This window comes from Arvicola amphibius, chromosome 12 (assembly GCF_903992535.2).
Source record: "Arvicola amphibius chromosome 12, mArvAmp1.2, whole genome shotgun sequence".
Classification (NCBI taxonomy): domain Eukaryota; kingdom Metazoa; phylum Chordata; class Mammalia; order Rodentia; family Cricetidae; genus Arvicola; species Arvicola amphibius.
The window spans coordinates 139,887,800-139,912,380 of NC_052058.2; the positions used below are offsets into that span (position 1 = coordinate 139,887,800).

Consider the following 24,581-nt stretch of genomic DNA (forward strand, 5'->3'; position numbering starts at 1 on the left):
TTTACTCTCTGTGCTTTTGCCTGTTCTGGACATTTCACATAAACAGTGACAATATATGGCCTTTTGTGTCTGACTTACTATAACCATGGTTTATTCATATCTAGCATCTTTGCTTTAGTCATTTTCATGTGTTTTACTGTGTATATATACTAGATTTTTATCAGCTTACCATTTGATAGACATTTGGGTTGTCTGTGCTTTGGGGCTATTATAATTAATGCTGTATACACATTTATATTCAAGTTTTATACAGACATACACTTTGGTTTCTCTTGAGTGTAAGACTGGGAATAACCACTGAGTCAGAGGAGCCACTAGGCTGTTTTCCAAAGCGACCTCAGTGTTTTCTATTCCTACCAGTGAGGTGCTCCAGTGTGAGGGTGGCCCCTCCTCCATGTCCCCACCAGCACATCTTGTCACCTATGTTTTTTTTAATGGTATTTGAAATTCTTTTATTTTTTTAAGTCTCATTTTACATTCCAACCAGAGTTCTCCTTCCCCCGCTTACTGGCCCCCAGCCCACCCCTCATCCACTCCTCCCAAAGGGTAAGGCCTCCCATGGGAATCAACAAAGCCTGGCACATTAAGTAGAGGCAGGACCAAGCCCCTCGCCCCTGCGTTGAGGCTGAGCGTGACATCCACCACAGGAAATGGGCTCCAAAAGGCCAGCTCATGCACCAGGGATAGATTTGGTGCCACTGCCAGATACCCCTCAGCGAGACAACACAACTGTCTCCCACATGCAGAGGGCTTAATTTGGTCCCATGCAGGCTCCACAGCTGTTAGAGTTCACGAGTTCCTACAAGCTTGGTTTAGCTGTCTCTGTAGATTTCCCCATCATGATCTTGACCCCCTTGCTCATATAACCCCTCCTCCCTCTCTTCAATTAGACTGCAGGGGTCTAACCTGGCGCTTGATTGTAGATCTCTGCATCTGGTTCCATCCACTGCTGGATGAAGATTCTATGATGGCAGATGGGGTGTTCACCAATCTGATTACAGGGGAAGATCAGTTCAGGTACGCTCTCCACTATTGCTAGGTCATTTTTGTGAATTCCTGGGAATATCACTAGTGCCAGGTTTCTCCCTAACCCCATAATGGCTCCCTCTATCATGATATCTCTTTCACTGCTCTGCCACTCCATCCCTTCTTCAACTCATCCATCCCATTCCCTCATGTTCTCATCCCCCATCCCCTCCCTTCTACTGTCTCCTATCATCCCCGGTTTACCCAGGAGATCTTATCTAATTTCCCTTCCCAGGGCAATCCATATATTCCTCTTAGGGTCTTCCTTGTTACCTAGCTTCTCCAGAACTGTGGATTGTAATCTGTTATCCTTTGCTTTATATCTAGGATCCTCTTATGAGTGAATATATACTGTGTTTGACTTTCTGAGTCTGGATTCCCTCACTCAAGATGGTTTTTCTAGTTCCATCCTGCAAATTTCATGATGTCATTGTTTTTTACTGTTGAGTAGTACTCCATTGTGTAAATGTCCTACATTTTCTTTATCCATTCTTTGGTTGAGAGGCATCTAGGTTGTTTCCTGGTTTTGGCTATTACAAATAGTGCTGTTATGAACAATCTGTGCTTTTAACTATAACTGTACTATTGAGCAAAGTGATATTTGAATGTATTTTAAGTTTTAATTTCTTTCATTACTAGTTGTGTATCTTTTTATGCTTGTTGGCCATTTGAATGCCTTTACTGGGCAAATATTGAGTCAAATCATGTGCCCATTTTGGACAGTTCTTTGTCTTTCCGTCTTTCTATAAGGGTTGTTTATATATCCTGATGCTAGAGCCTAAATGCTCAACAGAAACATCAAGTGTTTCCCACCATTCACGTCTTACTGGTATCCTTTCAAGTGCAAAGCTTTCAATTTTGGTTAACTCTAATTCGTCTGCTTTTTCTTTTAGCTTCATATCTAATAAACTATTGAATTTTTTGTTTTTGTTTTTTGAGACAGGGTTTCTCTGTGCAGCTCTGACTGTCCTGGAACTGACTCTGTAGACCAGTCTGGTCTTGAACTCAGAATTTGGAGGTAGAACTCTGCCTCCTAAGTGCTAGGATTAAAGGCACGCACCACCACCACCACCAAACTGAGAAACCCGTGGATAATTTAAGTTCGTGAAATATAAGTGGTTTTGTTTGGTTATGGTTTGGTGTGTGTTGTGTGTGTGTGTGTGTTGTATCTATATGCTGTGTGTGATATATGTGTATGCATGCATGTGAATGTGTTCTCTTTGACTCTGTTGCATGTTCTTAAGACAGTGCCTCTCACTGGTACCCAGGCCTGGTGTCTTACATGGATGCTAGAGGTGTGAACTTAGGTCCTCATTCTTCTACTGAGCCATCTCCTCAGCCCTTAGAGCAGAGGTTCTCAACCTGCCTAATGCCATGACCCTTTATACAGTTCCTCCTGTTGTGGTGACCCCAACCATAAAGTTATTTCATTACTACTTCATAATTGTGATTTCACTAGTGGTATGAATTGCAGGGTCAATGCCTGATATGCAGAATCTCTGATATGCAACCTCTGTGAAAAGGTCCTTCCCACTCCCATAGGGGTCGTGACCCACAGTTGAGAACCACTGCCTTAGAGATTTATGTTTTGTACTTCCTGGATAATTTATCCCTAAGTATTTGGTGGTTTTAATTTCTATTCATTGGTGTATGTGTGTGCATGCATGCACGTGTGTGTGTGCAGGCAGACAACTTTTAAAAGCAGTGCTGTTTTTCCTCAGTGGGTTCCTGGGACCAAACTCAGGCTGAGTCTCGCTAGGCAATGCTTTGATGTGCTGAGCCATCTTGCCAGCTCTGTTGGTTGTCTTTGTTGCTGTTATGAGTAGAAATGTCAGAACTTCTTTTCTCAGTAGTCACTGATAGAGAAATGCATGCTTTTTAATGTCCGTCCGTCTTGTGTATCACAACCTTGCTGAGCTTATTGGTGACGTTTTTCTAATCCATTTGTCTCTGTATGTTCAAATTTCTATCTTCTATTGCATTTGGATTTTGAGTCTAAGTTAGGAGAGTTTCTCTCTACCTACATTCTAGAGGAATTCACTTGCTTTTAGAACACTTGGCAAGTTTGATAGTTAACTATTACTTCTATTTACTTTTAAGGTTAATAAAGGTTAAAGAGTATTTTAAATAAAGAGAGACTTGGCAAATGGAAAATAACATTGAATTTGAAGTCAGAAAATCAGGCTTGGAGTCCAGACTCCCTTCAGTTTCCAAGCTCTTTGATTATAGACTGGTCACCGGGCCCCTTAACAGCAAATCCACAAAGGCGCTCTTGGCGTCGCAGAACTGCTCTGGGTTTCAGAACACGGAGTGCTGTGTGAGCTCTCAGGCCTACTGCCAGGGCGAACTACTTCTCCTTATTAATAGTAATTATTAAACACTTATCACTGTTCCCCTTTTCTTGAGGAGATTTACCTGAGGTATGGAAGGGAACAAAGTGGTCACAGGTCTCCAAGGAAACCACGCGTAACAGGCATTTATTAAATACACACAAAGAGGTTCTGTTCTCTTCCCAGTTGGTTTTCTTTCCTCATTCCTTTGGAGTGAGAGAAACACACACACAGAGAAAAACATTTTATTTTCAGTAGAATGCAGGAAAGTTCCACAGTATTTTAAGAAATAGCCCATTAAGATGAAAACCCTGCCGGGCTACTCCAGGAACTTAAAAAGAGTGCAGCTCACCTGCCTGCCGCCTGCGGCAGGGCTATGGAAAACCAAGCAAACGCTCCATTTTGTGAAACTCCTCATTGACAGATTTTGGCAATCACACCTTACTTTCTTATCTAAGGAAAAAAATCACAACACTGGGTTGCTGTGGGTGCAGCTGCTTTTGGTTTGTTTGCGGGGGTGAAGACTGTGGCCGCGCTGGCTGGAACTGATGTTTTGACTCTCTGACACTTGAGTGGCATATTTCTCCTGTTCAATTTTTCAGAGCTGCTCAGTCACGAAAGCAGGAGACTTTGGTTTGCAAAACACCATGAAATCACAACATTTGTCCGTAGGGCCGGAAGATGCAGCTTCGGTCCCCACCTGTGTTCGTCCAAGGGCGCTGACAGCTGGAGGCTTCCACCTGCCTCCAGACCGTCTGTGGGCACAGCACTTCCTTCTCATCAGCTGGGCATCTGCTGTGCATTGACCACGAGTATAATTCATTTATTAGAAATAATCTGAATAAGGCACTTTTAATTTTTTTTCAATTCTCTGAAAAGCTAGCGAAGGTTTTATCCTTTACAAAAAATTCTAAGTGTGACATAAATGTAGGTGCCATAAAGGGGAAGATGCTGCTCTTAAGTAACAGCTGTTAGAGTCGGCCCCCTGACAGCCCCCGGGCAGGCAGAGGTCAGCTACCCATCTGCTCAGCAGTTCAGTCAAAGACAATGGTGAAAAGCAAAAAAGGAGACGTGATCAGTGTGACTACACAGAAAAGGAACAGGGGTCCAGTGACACCCCTGCCTGAAACGGGGGTCAGGTTCAGTGGGGAGGTGAGGAGTCTGCATCACGAAGCGACCTGGCCAAGCTGTGTCCTGCCCATCGGCACTGCCTTGGCTCCAGTCTCCGGCAACGATGCCCGACAACTTGTAAATCTCTTTCCAAGAGACAAGATCCCCTCTGGCGGGCACCAAAGCTCTACCCTTTTCCTTCTTACAGCATGAGAGTCTTGGGCAATTCTATTGTTTCATTTGTCTGCCCGCCAAAGGGAGGGGCTCAGAAGTCTCTTCAGCGAACCTTCCTTCCTGTCGGAACGGTGACAGGTTCTGCCAGCGGTGCCCAGGGTTGACACCGCTTGAACATCGTCCATTTGCATAGATTAGGTCCGATGGTATAGATTAGGTGACCGAGTGAGAAAAAGATGGGGAGACTGGGAGATTTGACAGCGTGGGAAAACAGAAGAGTGCTACTGAGTGACAGTTTCCATAATGTAAAGGAAGTCAAGGGAGAATGTAGAGTCTTACACATGTAGAAGAAAGCGACAACTCCTAGATACGCGGACAAAAGGCCAGAGCAGTTTACAGAAAAGACATCGAATGGGAAAAGGCCATTTAACAATCACCCTCAACCTCAGTCGTCATTGTTCACCTGCCTGCCTACAGACCGGACAAGAGGGGCAAGCCACGCTGCGATGGCGCCTTTGTGCATTTGGTGTGCTTACTGAGTGCATGTGCGTGTGTGTGTGCATGCGTGTGTGTGCGCGCGTGTGCGTGTGTGTGCGTGTATGTGTGTGTGCGCGCGTGTGCGTGTGTGTGCGTGTATGTGTGTGTGTGCGCGCGCGCGCACGCACGCGCGTACACACATGTGCAGAAAGCTGTTCATAGTGACTGACTGTAGGAGTGGGAGGAAGGGTGAAGCATGTAAACAGATTTTGTTGTTTTGCTTTGCTTTAGTTTGTATCTTCTTTTCCACCACTTAAGATTTTAAGGTTTTTAAAAGACTATATACGTTTAAAATCTAGTTAAGTTTTAAGAAAGCCTGTACTTGCCAAGCAGAAGAAAATATAAACCCTTGACATGTCTATTTTTGTGCTAATCCTTATAAACAGCAGGACTTCTCCCAAGCCCTTTGGAGAGATAAAATTGACTTCTGGAGGAAAGCCACGAAGGACTCTCTGTGACTATTAAAAGAAACGGGCCTAGTCCAGGGCCTCCATTTTTAGATGTCTACCCCTAGTGACTTTCCGTTCATCTAATTTCCCTTCCCCTCCCCGCCAGGGGATTCCCAGGACCATCCTTTGCTTGGCCAGGCCCCTCTAGCAGCCCCATCCCCTCAGGAAAGGCTTCACTACTGTACAGAGGCTGGAGGCCACCTTGTACTGTAATCTGACCTATCTTGCATAAGGATGTCACCTCAAAAGCCGAAGATGGAATGGCCATCTGTGGTGGGGCTGAGGCCGAAAGCTGGCCAGTTATAAATAAGCAGGGCAAAGCTCATGCCTCGGGGACGCAGGGACACGGTGATGAATGGGCCTGAGCTTGTCAACAAAGGCAGAAGGTGGAAGACACAGTGATGTCTGTTCCATCCCTCACTCCCCAATTTCTTCCCTGCTTCCACAGTTCTCAGGAGCAGCCTGGGTAAATCCACATGCTGGTGCCTCACCACACCCTGGCCACTTCACTTTATTTCTTGGCAGAGTCCAACACTTTTACTGACCTTTTTTTTTTTTTCAAGACAGGATTTCTCTGTAGCTTTGGTGCCTGTCCTGGAACTTGCTCTTGTAGACCAGGCTGGCCTCGAACTCACAGAGCTCTGCCTGCCTCTGCCTCCCTAGTGCTGGGATTAAAGACGTGCGCCACCACTGCCCGGCCTGACCCTTAAATAGTTGTCCATTACACTGATAAGAACGTCTTCTTTCTGTGAGTCTGGTTGGTTTGATAACAATTTGGGCCAAGACAGCATGCAGGTGAGTGTCGTCGGCCTTAGGCTGACTCTGTGCCTTGGGCTGACCCACCATGTGACCCTGACGCTTCACTTCCTCACTTGTAAGTGGACACAGCATCTGTCACTGGTCCTTTGGGATTAGACAAAATAGTATATAATCTGATTAGCACCATACTTGGCAGAATAAGTACCTGCTCATAATTGGTCCCCTTCCTTCCCCAGTCTCTCCCTGGTTTTTGCCTTTGCTTTACAAAGAGACCCACCCTGGCTGTTTATTGCTAAGTTGAGACTTTGTTACCAGCCCCATGTGTGTTTTCATTGTCTAGGTAAATATATTCTAAGTCCACAAAGGTACCCTGGGCTACGTGTGTACTCCCTCTGCACTTAGCTGTAGCAGAAGACTTCCCTCCGACAAAATGGAGGAGACAAAATTCTGTCCCCAGTCACCCAGGTGCCCTGTGTCTGAGTATTTCTGCACAAGTAGAAATACTGTTATCCCTTTTTACTAGCCAGTGAGTTTCCTCCCCGGGGAATACTGCACATTTTACAGATGCAAGGCATCAGGCCCACTTAGATAAGAGTCTGCCAGCCCTGGCTCTGGTTGCCTTGATTAGGAGACAGATCTGAGCAGAGGACTCCATGGTTTCCTCCAGAAAAGCACCTGAGATACTAGAACGAACACCCACTCTGTTATTTGACAGGGACTGAGGAAGCTGGTCATGGCCACTCTCCTGAATAAGTTTTTCTTCAATAAATGTTCTTGGTTACTGTGAGAGACTAAAGGTTATTTGGTTTTTGTCGTTGTTTTCTTAACCCAGTTGATTTTAAAAGTCCAGTTTGAGGATATTTAGCATTCTTCCTCAATTTTAGGATGGCAGCTGGTAAGGATATCACTATAGGATACTGAGAAACATAGATAGATAGATTAGATAGATAGATAGATAGATAGATAGATAGATAGATAGATAGATAGATAGATGATAGATAGATAGATGAAGGTAGATAGTAGATGGATGGACGGACGGACGGACGGACGGATGGACGGATAGACAGACAGACAGACAGACAGACAGACAGACAGGAGACATGAGGGGGAACCCCACCCTGGGGATGTTAATGAATAATGAGATGAAGGAGCTGCTGTGGTGACCCCTATAGAGTACCAGTGGGTCCAATGCCTGAGCTCTGTGGAAACCAGTAGAGGCGAGTGGGACTCCTCTCATCGTCATGGTCGCTGCTTCCTCACCCTCCGGTGCTCTTGCTCACAGCAGTGGGGCTGTGGATCCGCTCCTTCGCTTAGCATTGTTCTGAAGTTGTGGCTGTGCTCCAGGTCCACAGGACTGCAAAATCGCCAGCCTTGTCAGTTGCTTTTCGTGTTCCTGTCCCTCTCAGGCCTTGTCACCTACCCTTCATGTCCCCTGGAGGCCCTTCTGCAGCAGCCAGGTGGAAGAGGAAGTGGGGGAGGTTGGAGGTGCCGGGGAGTAGGCTCCATCAGCTTCAGCGGGAGAAGTGCCACTCCCCCTCCTCCCCAGCGTCAGAGAATGGATGGTGTTGTGCAGAATACGAAGGGGTCCTTGAGGAAAAGAGGGCTGGAGATCACTGGGGCTTTGATGTCTTCATTTCTTTGCAAGTTGCCTTTTTTTGTGTTTCCGAACTGTAGCCAGGTTAATATATATCCGCAGAGATAAATTATTGTCCTAATAAACCAAACTACATCTGCTTCCCTACTAATGGATATTTAGAAGGATCCCCGTTTTCACCATCTCAGATTAAGCTTATATGGATGTGAGGGTTTCCTGATAGACGGTGGACACGCAGAGGGCACGCGGGGCAGCTGAGCAAAGCACTAGAAGCTATCTCCGTTCAGTAGAGCCACGGCTCCTGAACCTGCAGTGAGCAACTAATGCTGCCTTCAAGGGCGCAAACAGAACCTGGGCAGTCGAGCAAAGAGAGCACAGAGAGGAAAGTGTGTCTGTCAAATGCCAGAGAGGCACAATGTGCGTTGGGACATTTGCTGCTTTAATGTGTTCCCTCTAGTCCATTCTATGTTCTCTGTGCTGTTTAATCCCCCCCTACATCCCAGAGAGGAGGCAGTACGGGATCACAGTTCCCTGACTGACAGTCACAGAGTCTGGACCATGGAAGGAGAGAAGGGAGGACTCCCTAGGCCCTCCTAGTGGGTCACCAGGGCATGGAAGGAGAGTAGGAAGGACTCCCTGGGTCCTCCTGTAAGTCAACGGGGCATGGAAGGAGTGTAGGGAGGACTCCCTCGATCCTTCCTGTGGGTCACCAGGGCATGGAAGGAGAGTAGGGAGGACTCCCTGGGTCCTCCTGTAAGTCAACGGGGCATGGAAGGAGTGTAGGGAGGACTCCCTCGATCCTTCCTGTGGGTCACCAGGGCATGGAAGGAGAGTAGGGAGGACTCCCTGAGTCCTCCCTGTAAGTCAATGGGGCATGGAAGGAGTGTAGGGAGGACTCCCTCGATTCTTCCTGTGGGTCACCAGGGCATGGAAGGAGAGTAGGGAGGACTCCCTGGCTCCTCCCTGTAAGTCAATGGGGCATGGAAGGAGAGTAGGGAGGACTCCCTGGGTCCTCCTGCAGGTCACCAGAGTGCCGAGAGTTGCTGTTCTTTACTTACTGCTCATCTTTCCACTCACAGAGAATGTCCCTTCTTTGTTCTTCTGGTGTAAATAGTAAAGCCCTTGGCCTTGGGACTGGACACCCGAGCACGAGATCATTCTATTGGTTAACCTGTACACAGATGTCATCTTTTCTCGCCCTTCAATATCCACTAAAAATTATAAAAGTTGGGACACAGAGAGGAAGTTAGCTAAGTGCAGAAACATAGTAAGACGCGTCTGTATGTCTACACAACCCAGGCACCCCACATTTTTGTGGTTCATCTGTGATCTCCTTTAGAACTGAAAACAGCTTGATATTTTTGTGTGTGAACTAGTGTTAGCACAATATCTGGCAAGTAGAAGGCACTTCAAAATTAAAATAACACCGAACCAAATAAGAATAAATTAAACTAAGCCAAAATGAATGGAATTTTTACTGAATAAATGAGATGTTAATTTGACACATTTTAAACACCCTGGGTGTTCCGCACCACTCCTCCCTCCCTCCCTCTCTCCCTCTCTCCCTCCCTCCCTCCCTCCCTCCCTCCCTCCCTCCCTACCTACCTTCCGCATGCCGTTTTAAAAAGCTTCCTGAACACTAAGTAATAAATTCGATCAGAAACTGAATTTATGAACTATATGATCAATGTTTGTTTGTACAGTATCAGCCTCTCATGCAGGAAAGCATTGCGGTCAGGACAATCGTGTGATGAATTCAGAGCCCCTAAACCAGTGGTTTTCAACCTGTGGCTCGCCACCCCAGTGAGGTGGAAGGACCCCATCACAGAGATCGCGTATCAGATATCCTGAGTATCATATATTTACATTGTGATTCACAACAGTAGCAAAATTACAGTTATGAAGTAGTAAAGAAGATAATTTTATGGTTGGGGGGTCGCAGCATCAGGAGGTTGAGAACCAGAGCCTTTGAGCCTTTGGGACCCGTTTCCTTGCCACTGTAAGTGGGTGTTTAGTGTTGTTGTTCTTTTGCTACTGGAAGGTGTCACTTTCAGCCTCCAGGCAAGAAGCAACTTGTGATCCTTTCAGAACATGTAATTATTCATTTGAAAATAATTGTGATAGGCAAATTTATTACCTTTCCCTGCATTGTGACAGCAATAGAAAGGAAACAGAAAACCTTGGAATTTGAGTTTTATTCAGTCAGAAACAGCATATGTTGGTGTGTCGAGTCTCTGTGAAGAGCCCTGGAAAGCCTTCCTGAGCATCCTGCAGAGGCCTCCCCAGCAGCGGGCGGGCCATGGGGGAGAATAGCCAGGGGGACTCACAGTCTGTCCACATGGTGTTTTCTTTGGGGGCGGGGGCAGTTTTACTCTTTCTTTTCTTTCTGCAAACACTGTACCCTTGATACCTTGATTCCACCCTTCAGCCCTGTGGTCTGAACGGCAGTCCATGAAACTGTGTTTTGAAATAGATATTATTTCAGTAGTATTGCAAATCAGAGTTTAAGAACAGGTTTTTTGATGCCAATTTGAAACCAGTAACTACTCTGGGCTTCCTCAGTTCTCTTGTTCAATTCTTTCACAAGAATTCTAGTAGTGAGCAAGGTTGTTTTATATCCAAGCCTTTCTGCTTAAGAACTCTGGGTCTTCCAACAATGCCAGCGGGGGGGGGGGGGGGGGGGGGCTGGGGCAAGCAAGCCCAAGCTTTGGCTGCTCGGATTTTAACAAATGAGGCAGCGTAGCGTTGCAGTCAGTACTCCCTCTCCTTGACTGTAATCTTGGAGACACATTCAGAGATGGGAGTGCTGCTTGGTGCAGACCAGAAGACCCTACTGGGCTGACTTCAGAGCTCTCTTAAGCCATTGCTCCCGCCCATGTGCTGCCATCAGTTGGCCTTGTCTTGCGCCGTGGCTGATGGATGAAGAGCAGCATTCAGGACATGGTACAAAAGCAGAATTTGAAGCCTGCATATCAAAGCCAGAGCTTACCTCCACTCTTTACTGTGAGATATCTGGACCATTTACCCCAAGTATTGTAACCCACACTGAAGACTGCCCACCCAAACAAGAAGACAAATTTATTTGGGTCACTGTTTTGAAGGTTGGAGTTCATGCTGCTCACTTCATGGTGGCCAGAAAAACCAAGGAAGATCCTAGAGTCTCATAACCCCCTCTCAGAACACACTTCCAATGGCCCCAAATCTCCCACCAGGCCCGGCTTTCTTTAACAGTTCCAGCACCTCAGAGCACCCAGCTGGGAACCAAGCCTTCAACCCAGGCACCTCTGGGGAATATTCCAGACCCATTCAGCACTCTCGGTTTTCATATGTAAATTGAAGATCATAGAAAGTATCCTCAAAGTAAGTGTTGCATTGCAAATGAGAACTAAAGTACAGCTTAAATCTTAGTGCTTGTTGTCACACTCTGCCTGCCCAGTCTAGTGTTTTCCTCTCTGTGTTGCTCCATGGGGTTGAATCTTCATTGCTAACATGGCTGGATTTAGACTCCTAACAGATACACCTCTGGGCATGTCTATGAGGGGGGGGTCTCATGTCTCCAGAGAGGAAGTGGAAGAGCAGGGAGACTCAGCTTGCAGTGGTTGGCTCCTCCCACTCAGTAGGGTCCCAGGCCGAGAAAAAGGGGAAAGGAGAAAGCTGGGGAGTACCAGCACCCTTCTTTCTTCATAACGGAAGCACAGGGTGACCAATAGGCTGGCGCTCCTGTAACCACCCCTCCCACCATGATGTATCCACTGTCCCGTGAGCTAGGGTAAGCTGTTTGTGCCCGTTATTTTCTCATAAAAGTAAGAAAAGTAATGGACATGCATTTTTTGGCAATAACCCCAAGCTGCCCATGTCCTGAATAAGCATATCATATCATATCAGATCAGTTAGCCCAGCTTTCTGTGACTGTCCACAGCTTGCCCAGTAGGTATTCTTCAAGTGATTATTGGAGGGATGTAAACATATTACTCATGGTCTTTTTAAATTTTAATTGTTACTTACGTGTGTGTGTGTGTGTGTGTGTGTGTGTGTGTGTGTGTCTGTGCAAAACACACGGGTGAGAACAGACCTCCGCTCTCCTTCCTACATAAGTGTGTGTGTCTGTGTGTGAGATCACCTGTGAGCTGTCTGCGCTGGGAATCAAACTCTGGCTCTCTGCAAGAACAGTGTGTACAGTATGTGCTCTTAACCACTGAGCAATCTCTCTGGCCCAATTTTTTTTTTTCTGATTTGAAATGTTGACAGGGAGATGATTAGTAACATTTTCTTTGAAAGGTTATGTTTGATATTTTATTTGAAAAGGTTTTTATTATTGTGTTTATACAATACCATTTTTTTTCTACTGAGCGGTTTTAAAATTAACCTTATTACGAAGGAACTGAGCGGCTCCCTGTGGGCCTCCTGCAGAGGGTGCAGGCAGGTGGCCTTGGGGTTCTGAGAACAGGCTGCCCCTCTGCAGGAGGCTCAACACTGTGGCTGAGCAATAGACCAGGAGCTAGGCTTGCCTGCTTCCTGTGCACCTCATTAGAAATTTTCACTTCTTGAGACCTCTCCTCCCTTCCTCCACCCCCGCACCTTGGTCATCTTTGCTGAGTCAAATGACCATAAGCTTTTAAAGGATTTATTTCAGAGACTGCCTCCAGCTGCGTTTTCTAGCCAAGTGAATTCTGCATCCAGGGTTCTGGCCTCCACCCAGTGCGTTTCAAATTCCCAAAAGTCAATTCCACTTCTTCATCAATCATCCCTTCCAGCGTGCTGGAAAGTTCCTTGGCTTCCTGCTTATCACTGCAAGGATGGTTTCCTATTGCTGCTGCCAAGCAAGTAAACACCTTGTTTCTTCTCTCTGTGGTGACAGGCACATCTCATCGTCCTGAGTAAAAATCCCTCCCCAGAGGAGGCTGCAGACTCTGCACACTTTATTGCCCGGGCTGCTGTTGCTTCTGGGAGGCACGAGCACTACGGTGAGAACAGACCCCCTCCCTCCTACACAGCGGCTTGGGCGTGTGGCACTGGTGGGTGAGGCTGTGGCATGGACCCTCTGCCCTGTGGTTCAGCTGCTGGGCATCTTCCCTGGGCTTTCCTCTATCTGTCCTTTAACCTTTCAGAATGTCACCCTTCATCCAAAACACCACTGTGAACAATGGGAATTCATGCACAGGCAGCTGATAGGGACCTCTCTGCTTTTCCAAGGTGACTACTGTTGAGCTATCGGGGCTGTTGAGCTATGGGGCGACAGCTCTGAACTCCAAACTCGCTTGGCAGGGCTTTCAGCCTGGGTAAATGTACATAGTGTCAGGATTTCAAAAGGAAGCTGCCGCTCAATATGCAGTTTCTTATCTTGGCAGGAGAGTTAGAACACGGGATTTGGGGATTCTCCACTCCACCATCCTGGCCTCCTATGTCCGACAGGAAACACATTCTAGTGATTTTGGTGGGACCAAGCTATTCAGAAATGGTGTGTAGCCTACACAGAATACAGGTATATTCCAAGATATCAGATAGAAATCATCGTGACTAACATTGATTCCAGGATGACAGAAATCAGTGTTGGAAGGGTGTGGAGTCAGTTCAGGAAGCAGGAGTCAGGGTGATAGGCCCGACTTAGGAGGTGAAGGAGAAGCCCCAAGGAGCAACCTGGTCCAAAAAGATCACAGACATGCAGGGACTTGGTCTGTGCAGGAGCTGGTGCAGGGTTCCATAGGTTACCCTCTTCTTTCTACCCGCCAGGCTCACCCATCAGACCTGGAAGAGCCTGAGCAGAGATGGAAGGAAGAGCCAAGTGAATTGCTAGTCCCCCCACTTTGAGCATTCTACCTACCCGAGGTAGTCCAATGCGCCTTCAAAACCATCAAAGAGCCCCAGACTTAGCCAGCTTTTTGTTATCTTACACTCCATTAATGGGAGAAAGAAACTTCTGTCACTCTTAATCAAACATTGAAAATATAAATATCACACAACCCAGATATCTATATGGGCCCCAATATCTACAGCAATCTAATGTCTAGACAGTGTGAGCATATCAGGTAGTTAAGGGAAACTTAAGCAAGTGGCAGACTGCCGTTGACTATAGAATGAGAGACTACACGGAGTAGTGAGGACCACAGCAAGCTAAAGAAGCCTCTGCCTAGCTGTTTGGCTCTAGAACCATGGCTGCACGTGGCAGGCAGCTTTTATTGTCCAGAGAAGGAAGAAATTTGGATGTTCAGGTGAAACCTCCAATTGCTGGTTGATGTTAACTACCTTAAATGTTTAAATATTAAAAAATATGTTTAAGGTTAAAGTGAGTGTAGGGACAGCTTTGATCCCAGGTAGCCCTGCGGTTCTAAAAGGAAGTTGCCACGGCTCATAGTTTTTCTCATCTGTGCACAACATGAAGAGCAGAAATTTGGGGTCCAAGGCTTCTTTTATTCTGTTTGATTTTTAATCTCTTTTTCAAAATATGTAAGGTTTTTCTATCTTAACCACTTTTACATTTATGGTTCCAAAGAACTTAACACTCTTTTTGATATGATTTTGTTTTTGTTTTGTTTTGTTTTTAGACTGGGTTTCCCTATGTAGGTTTGGAGCCTGTCCTGGAACTCACTCTGTAGACCAGGCTGGCCTTGAACTCACAGAGGTCCACCTGCCTCTGCCTCCCGAGTGCTGGGATTACCACCACTACCCAGCGGATATTTATTTTTTGGAAACAAAGTTTTACTCTGTAGCCTAGGTTGACTTCAAACTCAGTCAAGGCAGGCAGTCCTCCTGCCTCAGCCTCTTAAGAACACGGTGAACCACCATGGGTCCAGACCTGTAGCTTCTGGCGGACGTTTGTCATAGGTGGGAAGAACTTGCTGTGGGAGTGTCTGTAAAACTGGAGGCCATGCCCTGCTTCTACGGGCTTCATGTTAAAGGTGTCAGCAGCAGCTTTGAGAGCAGCAGCTCCTGCTTTCAGTTGTCACTATTGTCAGAGCTGTTGTCCTTGTTTCCTGCGGTATCCGCTCCCCCCCCCCCTCTCTCTTCTCTCTCTCTCTCTCTCTCTCTCTCTCTCTCTCTCTCTCTCTCTCTTCTCTCTCTCTCTCTCTCTCCCTCTCTCCCTCTCTCTCTCCCTCTCTCCCTTTCTCTCTCCCCCTTCCCTTCCCCTCCCCTCCCCCTCCCCCTCCGCCCCCTCTCTCTCTCTCCCCCTCTCTCTCCATTGCTCTATACCAAAATGACAAATTCCAGGTGGGCTCTCTGTTAGACCCCTTTCAGATTTGGGCACCTACCAATCAGAGGACACCTGAAACACCTATCATCTTGGTAACAATAGTGGCAATTCGATGGGAAATTGAGCCACCAAAACCTTAAGGTGAGAACACATCTTGGTTGTTCCTAAGTTAAGACAACTGGTAGGTTCTGAGCATTTAAAACGGGTAGAGGAAGGCAATGGTCTCTTCTGAGAGATGACCCCAACTCACAGATGGAAGAGGCAAAGGCTAAAAACGGTCTTTTTGTCTGGAGGCTATTCTGGTTCTGAGCCCTACCCAATACACAGTGGACTCCCTTTTGTTGACTATAGGAATTGAATGATGGCCAACAGAAATTATGCACAGTGAGGGTATTGTTCCAAAGCGCTGTTAGACTCATCTGCTTTGCCCTTCATAGAATCGGTGGTAATCCAAATTGAGTTTTGTGTGTGTGTGTGTGTAGTATATAAATATATATTTGTATATATATTTATACATATATATATATAAATGTATATATATAAATACAGCTGGGTTTGCCTCCCTTACAGAGTGGGGGTGATAGGAGCACCGCCATGGTACAGATGATGTGTGTACTAAATGACTCATCCCTCATCGGACACACTGGCCTTGCTTTCCTTAGCTCCAGTTTTGGATGAAGATTCTTAGTCAATAGAAAACATGATTTTCCAAGCCATTGAGTATCAAGGTCTGCGCCCAGAGCGTCATCCCCAGATGCTTTTTATCATTTGCTATATGTAAGGACTGGCCCTATACCTTCCTCCTTTCTTTCCCTACCTCTGTGCAAGAGTCTGTGGAGTTTGGAGCAAACATGGGACCTTGGATAAGTGAGGGCAGCCTGAAGACAAGGGTGTGGAGAGCCTCTGGGAAGGACCAGGACCCAGAAGCCTGCACAAGGTCTACCCTCAGCCCCCGTGGCTGACCAGAGCACTTCTTGCTGGGCATCCAAAGAGCTCATGTCCCATGAGCACCGCGAGGTGTATGAGGAGTGGAATGGCAGGAGAGTGGGCGGGGCTGAAGACAGGACAGGGTGAAGTGACTCCAGGAGCCTCAGCGATGGCAGCTGCAGCAGCGTGAGAACTGTGTGCAGCCATTGCACTTTCTCCGACTGCTGTCAATGCCTTCCACAGCCCTAGAAGCTTGCCATCCCTTCCAGCGTTTCAAAGATGCTCCCACAGGCAGTTCTTCCTACCAGAACGTTCTGTCGTCCTGGAGAAGCTCTTCCTTTCTGTCTCTGCCTGCCTCTGTCCCTCTTTCCGCACCAAGTCCAGATGAGCCTGAGGGCTGCTCCTTGATTGGTCCCTTTCAGATTCAGCACCTGCCAATCAGAGGACCACTACCACCCTAATAATAATAGTGGTGATTTGATGGGCAATTTGGCTACGAAAGCTAAGCTAAGGACATGCTAAGTGAGGATGCTGGCAGAGAAGCCCATGGGGTAGAAGGACATGCCATGCCCGTTGTCCAACAGCAATGTGGACCTCAAAACAGCTATGTAAAACAAACAGACTCTCGTTTCCGTGGCCCAAGTAAATCAGAAATGAGTACCTGTGTGGAGGAACCCCTCCCCCACCCCCACCCAATTATTCCAACTGTTGAAGGCTGCTGTTGTCAGAGTCTTTGCTCCCTCAGTGGCAGATGAAGACAAGACTGGAAACCAAGTGGCCTAGCCAGCGCATGGAGACCCAGGCTTTGTCCTAGCTTGTGCCTGCAAGCATGCTGTGTGGCACGCGCCGAGCAAGAACAGCCTGACGGGGGCCCAGGGATTCAGCTTCCCTCTGGAAGCAGGAACAGGATAGACACAGCAGGCAGGGAATAGGGCTGGAGACCAAGCAAGCACAGTCCCCGCTCACAGGCGAGGCTGTGAGACTCCCACCCAGGGCCAAGGACTGTCCAGGCCTCTGCTGCCCCCTGCAGGAAAAAGGGAGGAGGACTATTGTGAAAACAGAGAGAGTCCATCTCTATCTCCACCCCATTCCTGCCCCTGCTCTCACCCACCGAGGACTTTCTGACCTGGTCTGTGGTCACTTCTGGCCCCCACAGTCCTAGCCAGATCCCCCAGAAGTGAACCTGCATGTCTTTCAGAGTATCACGGGGCAATCTGGCCTTTGTTCTTTTAAACCTGTTTGTACCTAACATACTGACATAGACTTTTGGCTTAGCTTTTGCTTTTGGAGAAAAAACAAACGTACAACAGAATCTTTAAAAAGCCTAATTTCCCATTTGAGAATTTTCCCGTCTTGCCAGTCCGCTCCTGCTCTCCTACTGGATGTCCATTGAAGGCACTGTCTGCTCATAGGCGATACCACTGGCCCAGACGCAAGTGTCTCAGGCCACGTGCCGGAGCTGGTGCCTTTGCTCTGCGCCACCCTGCATTCCTCGTGCAGACAAAACTGCCCTAGAAGTCTGGGAGGCTTGTGCTGGCGTGAAGATTCCCAATTCAGGCTCGTGGAATGTCACTAACCTGGTCCTGGCCAGCTTCCCAGAGCAGCCATAGACAAACTTGGTATTAACAGCTCTCCCAACCCTGCTAAGTGTCCAGGGCCTTGGCCTTGTGTTTATAATGCTTCTCCTTAAGGATATTAAGATGAAATGGTCCCAAGCCAAGTACATTTCAGTGTAACCTTCGTGCTTCAGGGCCTGTTCAGTGCAGGCAGCCTTGTTTGGAAATGGCCCCATGTGGTCCTAGGCGCCAGCAGGCTAAGGAGTTCTTCTGAGTCCCAAGACAGCAGAAGGAACGGTGTCTGCCCTGTTGGAGCCGAGGCACAGGGATTTCTGAGTAACTGGGCTCCCTGTGTATAATTTCTTCTATACAAATACATATATTTCCCATTCCCCACTGGTCCTAGCCTTTCCCTACATTTTGCATAGGTAGAAATTTTTTTACAAAGGTGTTTCTGAAGCTTTTTCTTTTTTAAAGTCATTACTGGTCTCCTTGACCTTCCACGCCTCCTCTTTTCCTCAACTCCTCCTCCTGTGTCCTCCCTGTTCTGCTTGCTGTGGGCACACCCCACCCCTCCTCTACCCGGTGGTTACCTGTTACAAGGCTCCTTGAACTCTGAGTGTCCTGAGAGACGGTAAGTCAGGTGGCCCCAGGCATTTGTAGCTGTTGGAGCCTGGGGACTCCTAGCAGGTAACAGGGCACCTGGGAGCAGCCACTGTCCTCAGCCTTCACCTTCCTGCGGCCCTCCTCAGCTGCTTCCTCCAGTCCTTCCCCTGTGGCCGCCATGGTGGAGCTATGGTGTGGTATAGTCCTGCTGGCAGGAATGGAGAGACACCACCTCTGGTGACTTTCTCTCTATGTCCCTTCATCCCGATGTTGCCACTCTTGATCTCCTTTTCCTCCTCAAACCTCCCATACCCTAGAGCCCCATGTGCTCTGAGAGTACCTTCCTCCCCCGCACCGCTCTGCGCAGGGCTCATTGCAAATGAGAATACCTGACCAGCCTGCGCTTGTCTGCCTGTGAGCAACACAAGCAGATGTCTTTCCACACCTGCTCTGAGCCCCTTGGGAAGTGAGGGAGAAATGGATGTGGCCAAGAGAAGGAAAGGGATCTTCTTACTGGCTTTTTTGTTTCTTTGTTTGTTTGTTTGTTTGTTTATTTTGCCAACACTGAAGGATTCCCCTTTCAGAAACTTCTGGAAGTCATCCTCAATCTAGAGAACTGGAGTGCAAGGTCATTCGTCAAATTAAAGGCAGCCAAGGCTTTAGAATGGAGACTACACACTGCCTCCTTCCCATATCCTCCACCCAGAGAGGAGGTCACACTGTGACTGTCACATCCCTAGTGCTAGTGGAACAAATAACCCAGCCCGAGAGCACAGGTAGGGGCTGCTCTATCAGCAGCTCTTGGGGCCAGTGGAAGGAAAGGGTGGCCTGTCACTGACCCCAAGCCTAGATGCCTGGACCTTTTTCCTAGAGAGGAACCCAGCCTGGCGCAGAAACCTCAGGAACCCTACCTGGACGCTGCCTTCTTCCCTGTGTATCTGGAGTGAGGCCTGTGGCCCCTTTGTGCCATTTCTGTGCTGGCCAAAGTGCACAGCCTGTGATGGTCACGTTCACAAGGCCTGGGTCGTCCTTTTAGTCACCAGCATCTAATTTGTGTTCAGAATGTCTCCGAAAAAAAAAACAAACAAGTGCTATTTATACACAGATGCTTTTGAAAAAGGTTTTTTATTAAGGCATCTCTGTGGAGAACACATACCCTTCCCTAAACTCAGGGACTGGAGATCTAAGTTTGCAAAATGCCTAACCTCTGTTGGTGTGGCTCTGCATGGCACTCTATGTGGTAGAGGAGTAGAAATGGGGAGTCTGGACAGCTCTGAGTAGCGAGGAGCCCCAACATAAGCAGATCCCATGGTGTCTGAGCCCCTTGTCAAGCTCCGTGAAGGCACTCGGCACCTTTATGGCCTGCAAGCTTCTTCTGGCATGGTGCCCATGTAGCCACCGTGTTTTCTGATACATATCTGCCCTCAGCAAAACAGATGAACTTCCCCAGATTGTACAGCAAGTTTAACAGCCCAGCCTCCCACTGTGTGGGGTCAGATGTGTGAGAAAAGCAAGGGAACAGTCCCCAGGCCTCCCCCCACCCCGCCATGGCCCCATTAGATGGGTAGCTTGGGGTAGAAGCGCCCACCATGATCTCAATGGGTCAGTCAGTTTGCTGGGTGAAGGTCAGGCTAGGATTAGAAACGTCCGCAGTTAGTGTAAAGACTACTTTCTGAGACTGTTACAAAGATAATTGCCACATTGTCCGGGCAGCCCTCCCACAGAACGATGCTGTCCTCACCACCCCTCCTCCTGCCTCAGAACAGCCTCAGGCAAATGAAGCCCAGGTGAACTGGAATTTATTTTGATTAGAAGTTCCTGACCAGGGCCAGAGAGACGTCTCAGAGGGGACGCGTGCTTACCACCAAGCCTGAGTTTGGTTACTACCACTGTCTGGGTTTGACCACGGGGACACAAATGGTAGAAAGGCAGAACCATCTTTTACAAGTTGTCCTCAGTCACAGATGCACGGCACCGATATACCCACATACAAATAAATGCGTGCACGCGCGCACACACACAGACATAGACACAGACACAGTTTTTTAAGCTTCCCAACATCAATGGACCTCTCTGCAGCCCTCTAATTTCTGGCTCTTTGAACAAAGTTTTGTCTCCTTTGTTTATGATCCTCTTCATTCAAGTCTACCTGGCTTCAAGTCCCCAGATGGAGCCATCTGTAGGGCCAGTCAAAGTCTCTGTCCACAGCATCATTCCCTCCTCCTGCTGGAGCTCACAGACAACCCAAACCCTCGGCTGTGGTGGGAATGGCAGGAGATTTATGGTCCTGGCTCACCTTTGCTGTCAGGGCTCAGATTTACCAGCTGAGTCACGCTCCCATGTTTCAGGGCATGACTTCATCTTTGCCCAGGCTCCTGGCATCAGGTTACAGAGGATTCTAGAAGTGCTTTTTAAAGTTAAGGGCGGCCATGTGCAAGAACACTGAGCTGCCTGCTGGTTCTCTGTGAAGTCATACCCAACCACAGAACACAGGAACATGCTAGGAGATAGATGACTTCCTGTCCAGAGGCCGTGGCTTCCTGTCTCTTTGGAAACTCTCTTATCGCTTGTTCCAGATGAGTCTGGGGAGCCTGTGCTCTCCCTCCTAACCCTGGAAAACATTCTCTGTCAGGACACACTCCTCTGCTCTGGACTAACGTGGTTTGCTCTCTCCTCAAAGACCAGCCACATAACCATGGTTTGCAGTTCACTTAGGGCCGTGGAAAGGTGAGAGAGTAAGTCAGGTTCTTGCAATGAAAGAGTTTCCCTTTATCACAGATAGAGATAGAATGATTTTAGATTTACAGACAGGGATGTCAGTGTCAATACCTGAGACCCCCTTTGTTCCTGTGCTCTGGAACATCCCGTGAAACAAAGGTCCTGGCATTTCATTACAGACTGGGTCGGCTTGCCTGTGATACCTGCCATCAGGGACCTTCTGTTCCCTAGCCTTATTTTTCTCCTTTGACTAAGAGACCTTCCAGGAACAGACCAAGGACAGGAAGTGCCAGGGTTACTGTCATATACCACCAGGCCTACCCATCCTACCAGTTCTGCTTTACTCTCAAAGGATTGGCCTACACTCTTTTACTGGTTCCCAATTAGTTAGAAAATCAAACTGTCAAGTACCCTCCACTCCAGGAAACCCCAGTCTCATCAGACTTGGAATGTTCGTGTTAAGCTTTGATCTATAAAATAAACGCCGCACCGCCCCCAACACTGTCATCAGATTATCAAAGTGAGTGTCAGAGTCAATACTTTGTATCATTGTCAGGAAAGAGATGATGTCTTCCATGTGGGAGTACCTTCTCCCATAAAACTACCATAGGAATGCACCTGCTGGTCTGGGAGAAAGTTAGGGATGTCCAGATCAGTTACTGTTGATTCCCCCTGAAGAGCCTGGGAAACAAAGTGGCAGGAACCTTGCAGATGACCACGGCTCGTTCCCAGACCCGAGTTTTCTGCCCTTGTGTCTGTCTGGAAGACATTTTCCCCAGGTGTTTACCTCTGCCCTTTCTGAAGATCTCATGGGAGGAAGGAATGTGCTTGGATCGTGTCTCAGCACCCAAGACTCCCACTGCAAATTTCAGCCTTGTTCTTAGAGCTTGCACTACGCAGGACTGCTTATCAGCACACAATCCAAGGCTTCTGTGTCTTTGGGTCAGTCTGTCCATTCCCATTGTGTCTCTGTCTGCTCAGTGTCCATCTTGGCTGCCTGCTACTTCTGACGCATGTGTTTTTCAGCTGGCATGAGAGAAGCCCGGAGCTAACAACTATGAAAACGGGCATGCAACTGCTTAATAAACAGAAGCTTTTCATTTTAGTGAGCGTGTTCATCACTGTATTGAACCTGTGTCTCGAATACCCTTTTCCCTCTGAGGCTCAAAGCCTCCACTCAGACCTGTGCAGTTCTAATCATTTCCATTGTAGAGGCCTTTGGCGGAGCTCATCAGCTCCAGCCGCTGCAACAAAACACCACAGTTTAGGTGGCTTAATAATTGTTTTCCAAAATCCTGGAGATTGGGAAGCTCAAGGTCAAGGTAGGGATGCCTCTGGTTCACAGACAGCTCTGTTCCTCTGGCTCTCCACAAAGAGTCAAGGCAACTGTCCGTCTGACTCACAGTGGCACAAGTCCCATTCATGAGGGTTCCCTTCCTCATGACAAATCACCTTTAAAAGACTCTCCTTGGAAATACTATCACCTTAGAGATTAGAATTTTAACATGAATCTGAGGACTCAACATTTAAAACATCGCTCTGGCTGTATTTTTCTTTCTTGTTTGCTCTTTAAGATTTGTTTAATTCCAAACTAATGTAAAGCATGTATCCAAGCAATATCAACTTTGCAGGTTATATTTTCCACATGTATATTCTTCTGTTACATACACATATTGTAACTGAGATAACTCAGAGGATGCAGTGCTTGCTGGGAAAGAATAAGGAACTAGGTTTAGACCTCCAGCACCCATGTAAAAGCCAGGAATGGTGGCCCTCAACTCTAAGCCCAGCGTGGGCTAGCGGATCCTGGGACTTGCCAGCAGCTAGTCTAGACAAAATGGAAAACTTTGTAAGCAGTGAAGACCTTGCCTCCGAGTATTCCAGAAATAATGAAGTGGAGAATAATGGAAGAAGATGCCACAGTGGCAGGCTCTGACTTCAATATACGCATGCGTAGGGATGCCTCTACATGTATGCACATACATGCACACATACACGCACACTCATGCACGCACACACATGCACACACACATGCATGCACACATGCACACTTCAAACATAAGCACAAATGATTCTTGTTATTTAAGGACTTGTTTACTAGCTGCTGGCCCTGCGGGTCAGGTAGCTGGTACAGCAAAGCTGACTTCTCTGCTCAGGCTATAAGTGAGCCGCCAGCCAGCTCCATCGTCATCTAGGGCCCCGCCCTCCTGTTGTTAGCAGATTTGGGTCTCTTACAGCTGTAGGACTTGCCCTTGCTTTCTTGTTGGCCAGTGAATCTTCTGGGGTCCTTGTCCAGGTCAGTGATAGAGAACTTCTTTCTTGTCATCCCGCCCCTCTAAAGCTTCCGAGATGGTCAACTTTCTGCTGCTGTGACAAATTCCTGGGACAGACAGCTGAATGAGAGGAAATGTTTATTTGGCTCATGGGTCAAAAGTCTCCACTTGTGTTGCTTTGGGCCCGTGGCAGGCTGAACACCATGGCAAAAGCACATGGCAGAGTTAACTGCTTACCTCATAGCACCCAGGAAGAAAGGAGAGAGAAAAGGGAGCCTGGGCCCCAATATTACCTTCAAGTGCACACCTCAGGAGCCTCTTAAAGGCCCCACCACCTTCTAAAGCTCCATAAAATGGAAAACAGGCCTTTAGCCTATGAACCACTAGAAGGCCATCCAGACCCAAACCGTAACAGCTTCCAAGTGTCTCTGACTTCCTTTTCTGCCACCAGCAGAACAAAATTTTCTATGTTGAAAACACCCATATGAGCCAGGTGTGGTGGCTCATGCTTTTAGACCCAGCACTCTAGAGGCAGAGGCAGGCTGATCTTTGTGAGTTTGAGGACAGCCTGGTCTACACAGAGAAACCCTGTCGCAGAAAACAAAGCAAAAGCCAGTGTGATCAAGTTTGGCCCAAGGGATGATCTCGCTCTCTAAAAGCCAGCAGAGACTTAGGACCTCAGTCACACTCAAGATTTGGCCCAGGGCCTCAGGAATGAGCAGCAGTGGAGACATCTTAGAAGCACCAGGTTGGCTCTGGGCAGGGAGCTTTACTCAGTTTCTGACCATTCAAACGGACTTCAGGTCTCGTCCCCGGTCCTGCTCAGGCTTGGAGAACCCAAACACTGAGTGAATATACTATTTTCTTCTAAGTCCGTGGACTGTTTGAAGGGACCCTGGTGGCTTGACCAAGGCAAGCATGGCTCTGGCAGGCGTTGCCCTTTCCCCCCATACTCTCTGCCTTGCTAAAATCCATTAGATTGCATTCCTATAGCTAGCCCCAGATTCTGCTCCTTTATTTGGTCACTTCCTCCTCCTGAGGCTGACTACCAAGGTCCAACTATCAAACTATTTGAAGTCCAGCAATCAGAAGCCCCCTTTGGCTCACCTAATTAACATGCCCAATTCAAATTAAATACCTCATCCTGACACAGGGCTCCCCCCAACCCTTTATAAGTCGCCATTTGCCTGTGTGCCACCTCTGTCCCCTTTCTATCTATAGGCTGCCCTTTGTCCCTCTGGGAAACACCGCTACCCCTCCCCTCTTATCCCTTTGTCCTCTATCTCCTGTGTTTATCTCTTATCCCTGCCCCCTGTCCCTCTGGGGCAAACAA

At 47.7% G+C, this 24,581-nt stretch overlaps 1 protein-coding gene across 3 annotated transcripts in view; it reads left to right on the forward strand.

The window, feature by feature from the left end:
* Ttc23 (tetratricopeptide repeat domain 23) overlaps positions 1-24,581 on the forward strand; it is an 83,214-nt gene that overhangs the window by 38,100 nt on the left and 20,533 nt on the right. For all 3 annotated transcript variants that reach the window (XM_038313975.1, XM_038313974.1, XM_038313972.1), the window contains exon 7: positions 12,838-12,943. In XM_038313975.1, coding sequence (XP_038169903.1) covers positions 12,838-12,943 — 106 coding nt within the window. The remainder of the gene's footprint in view (positions 1-12,837; positions 12,944-24,581) is intronic.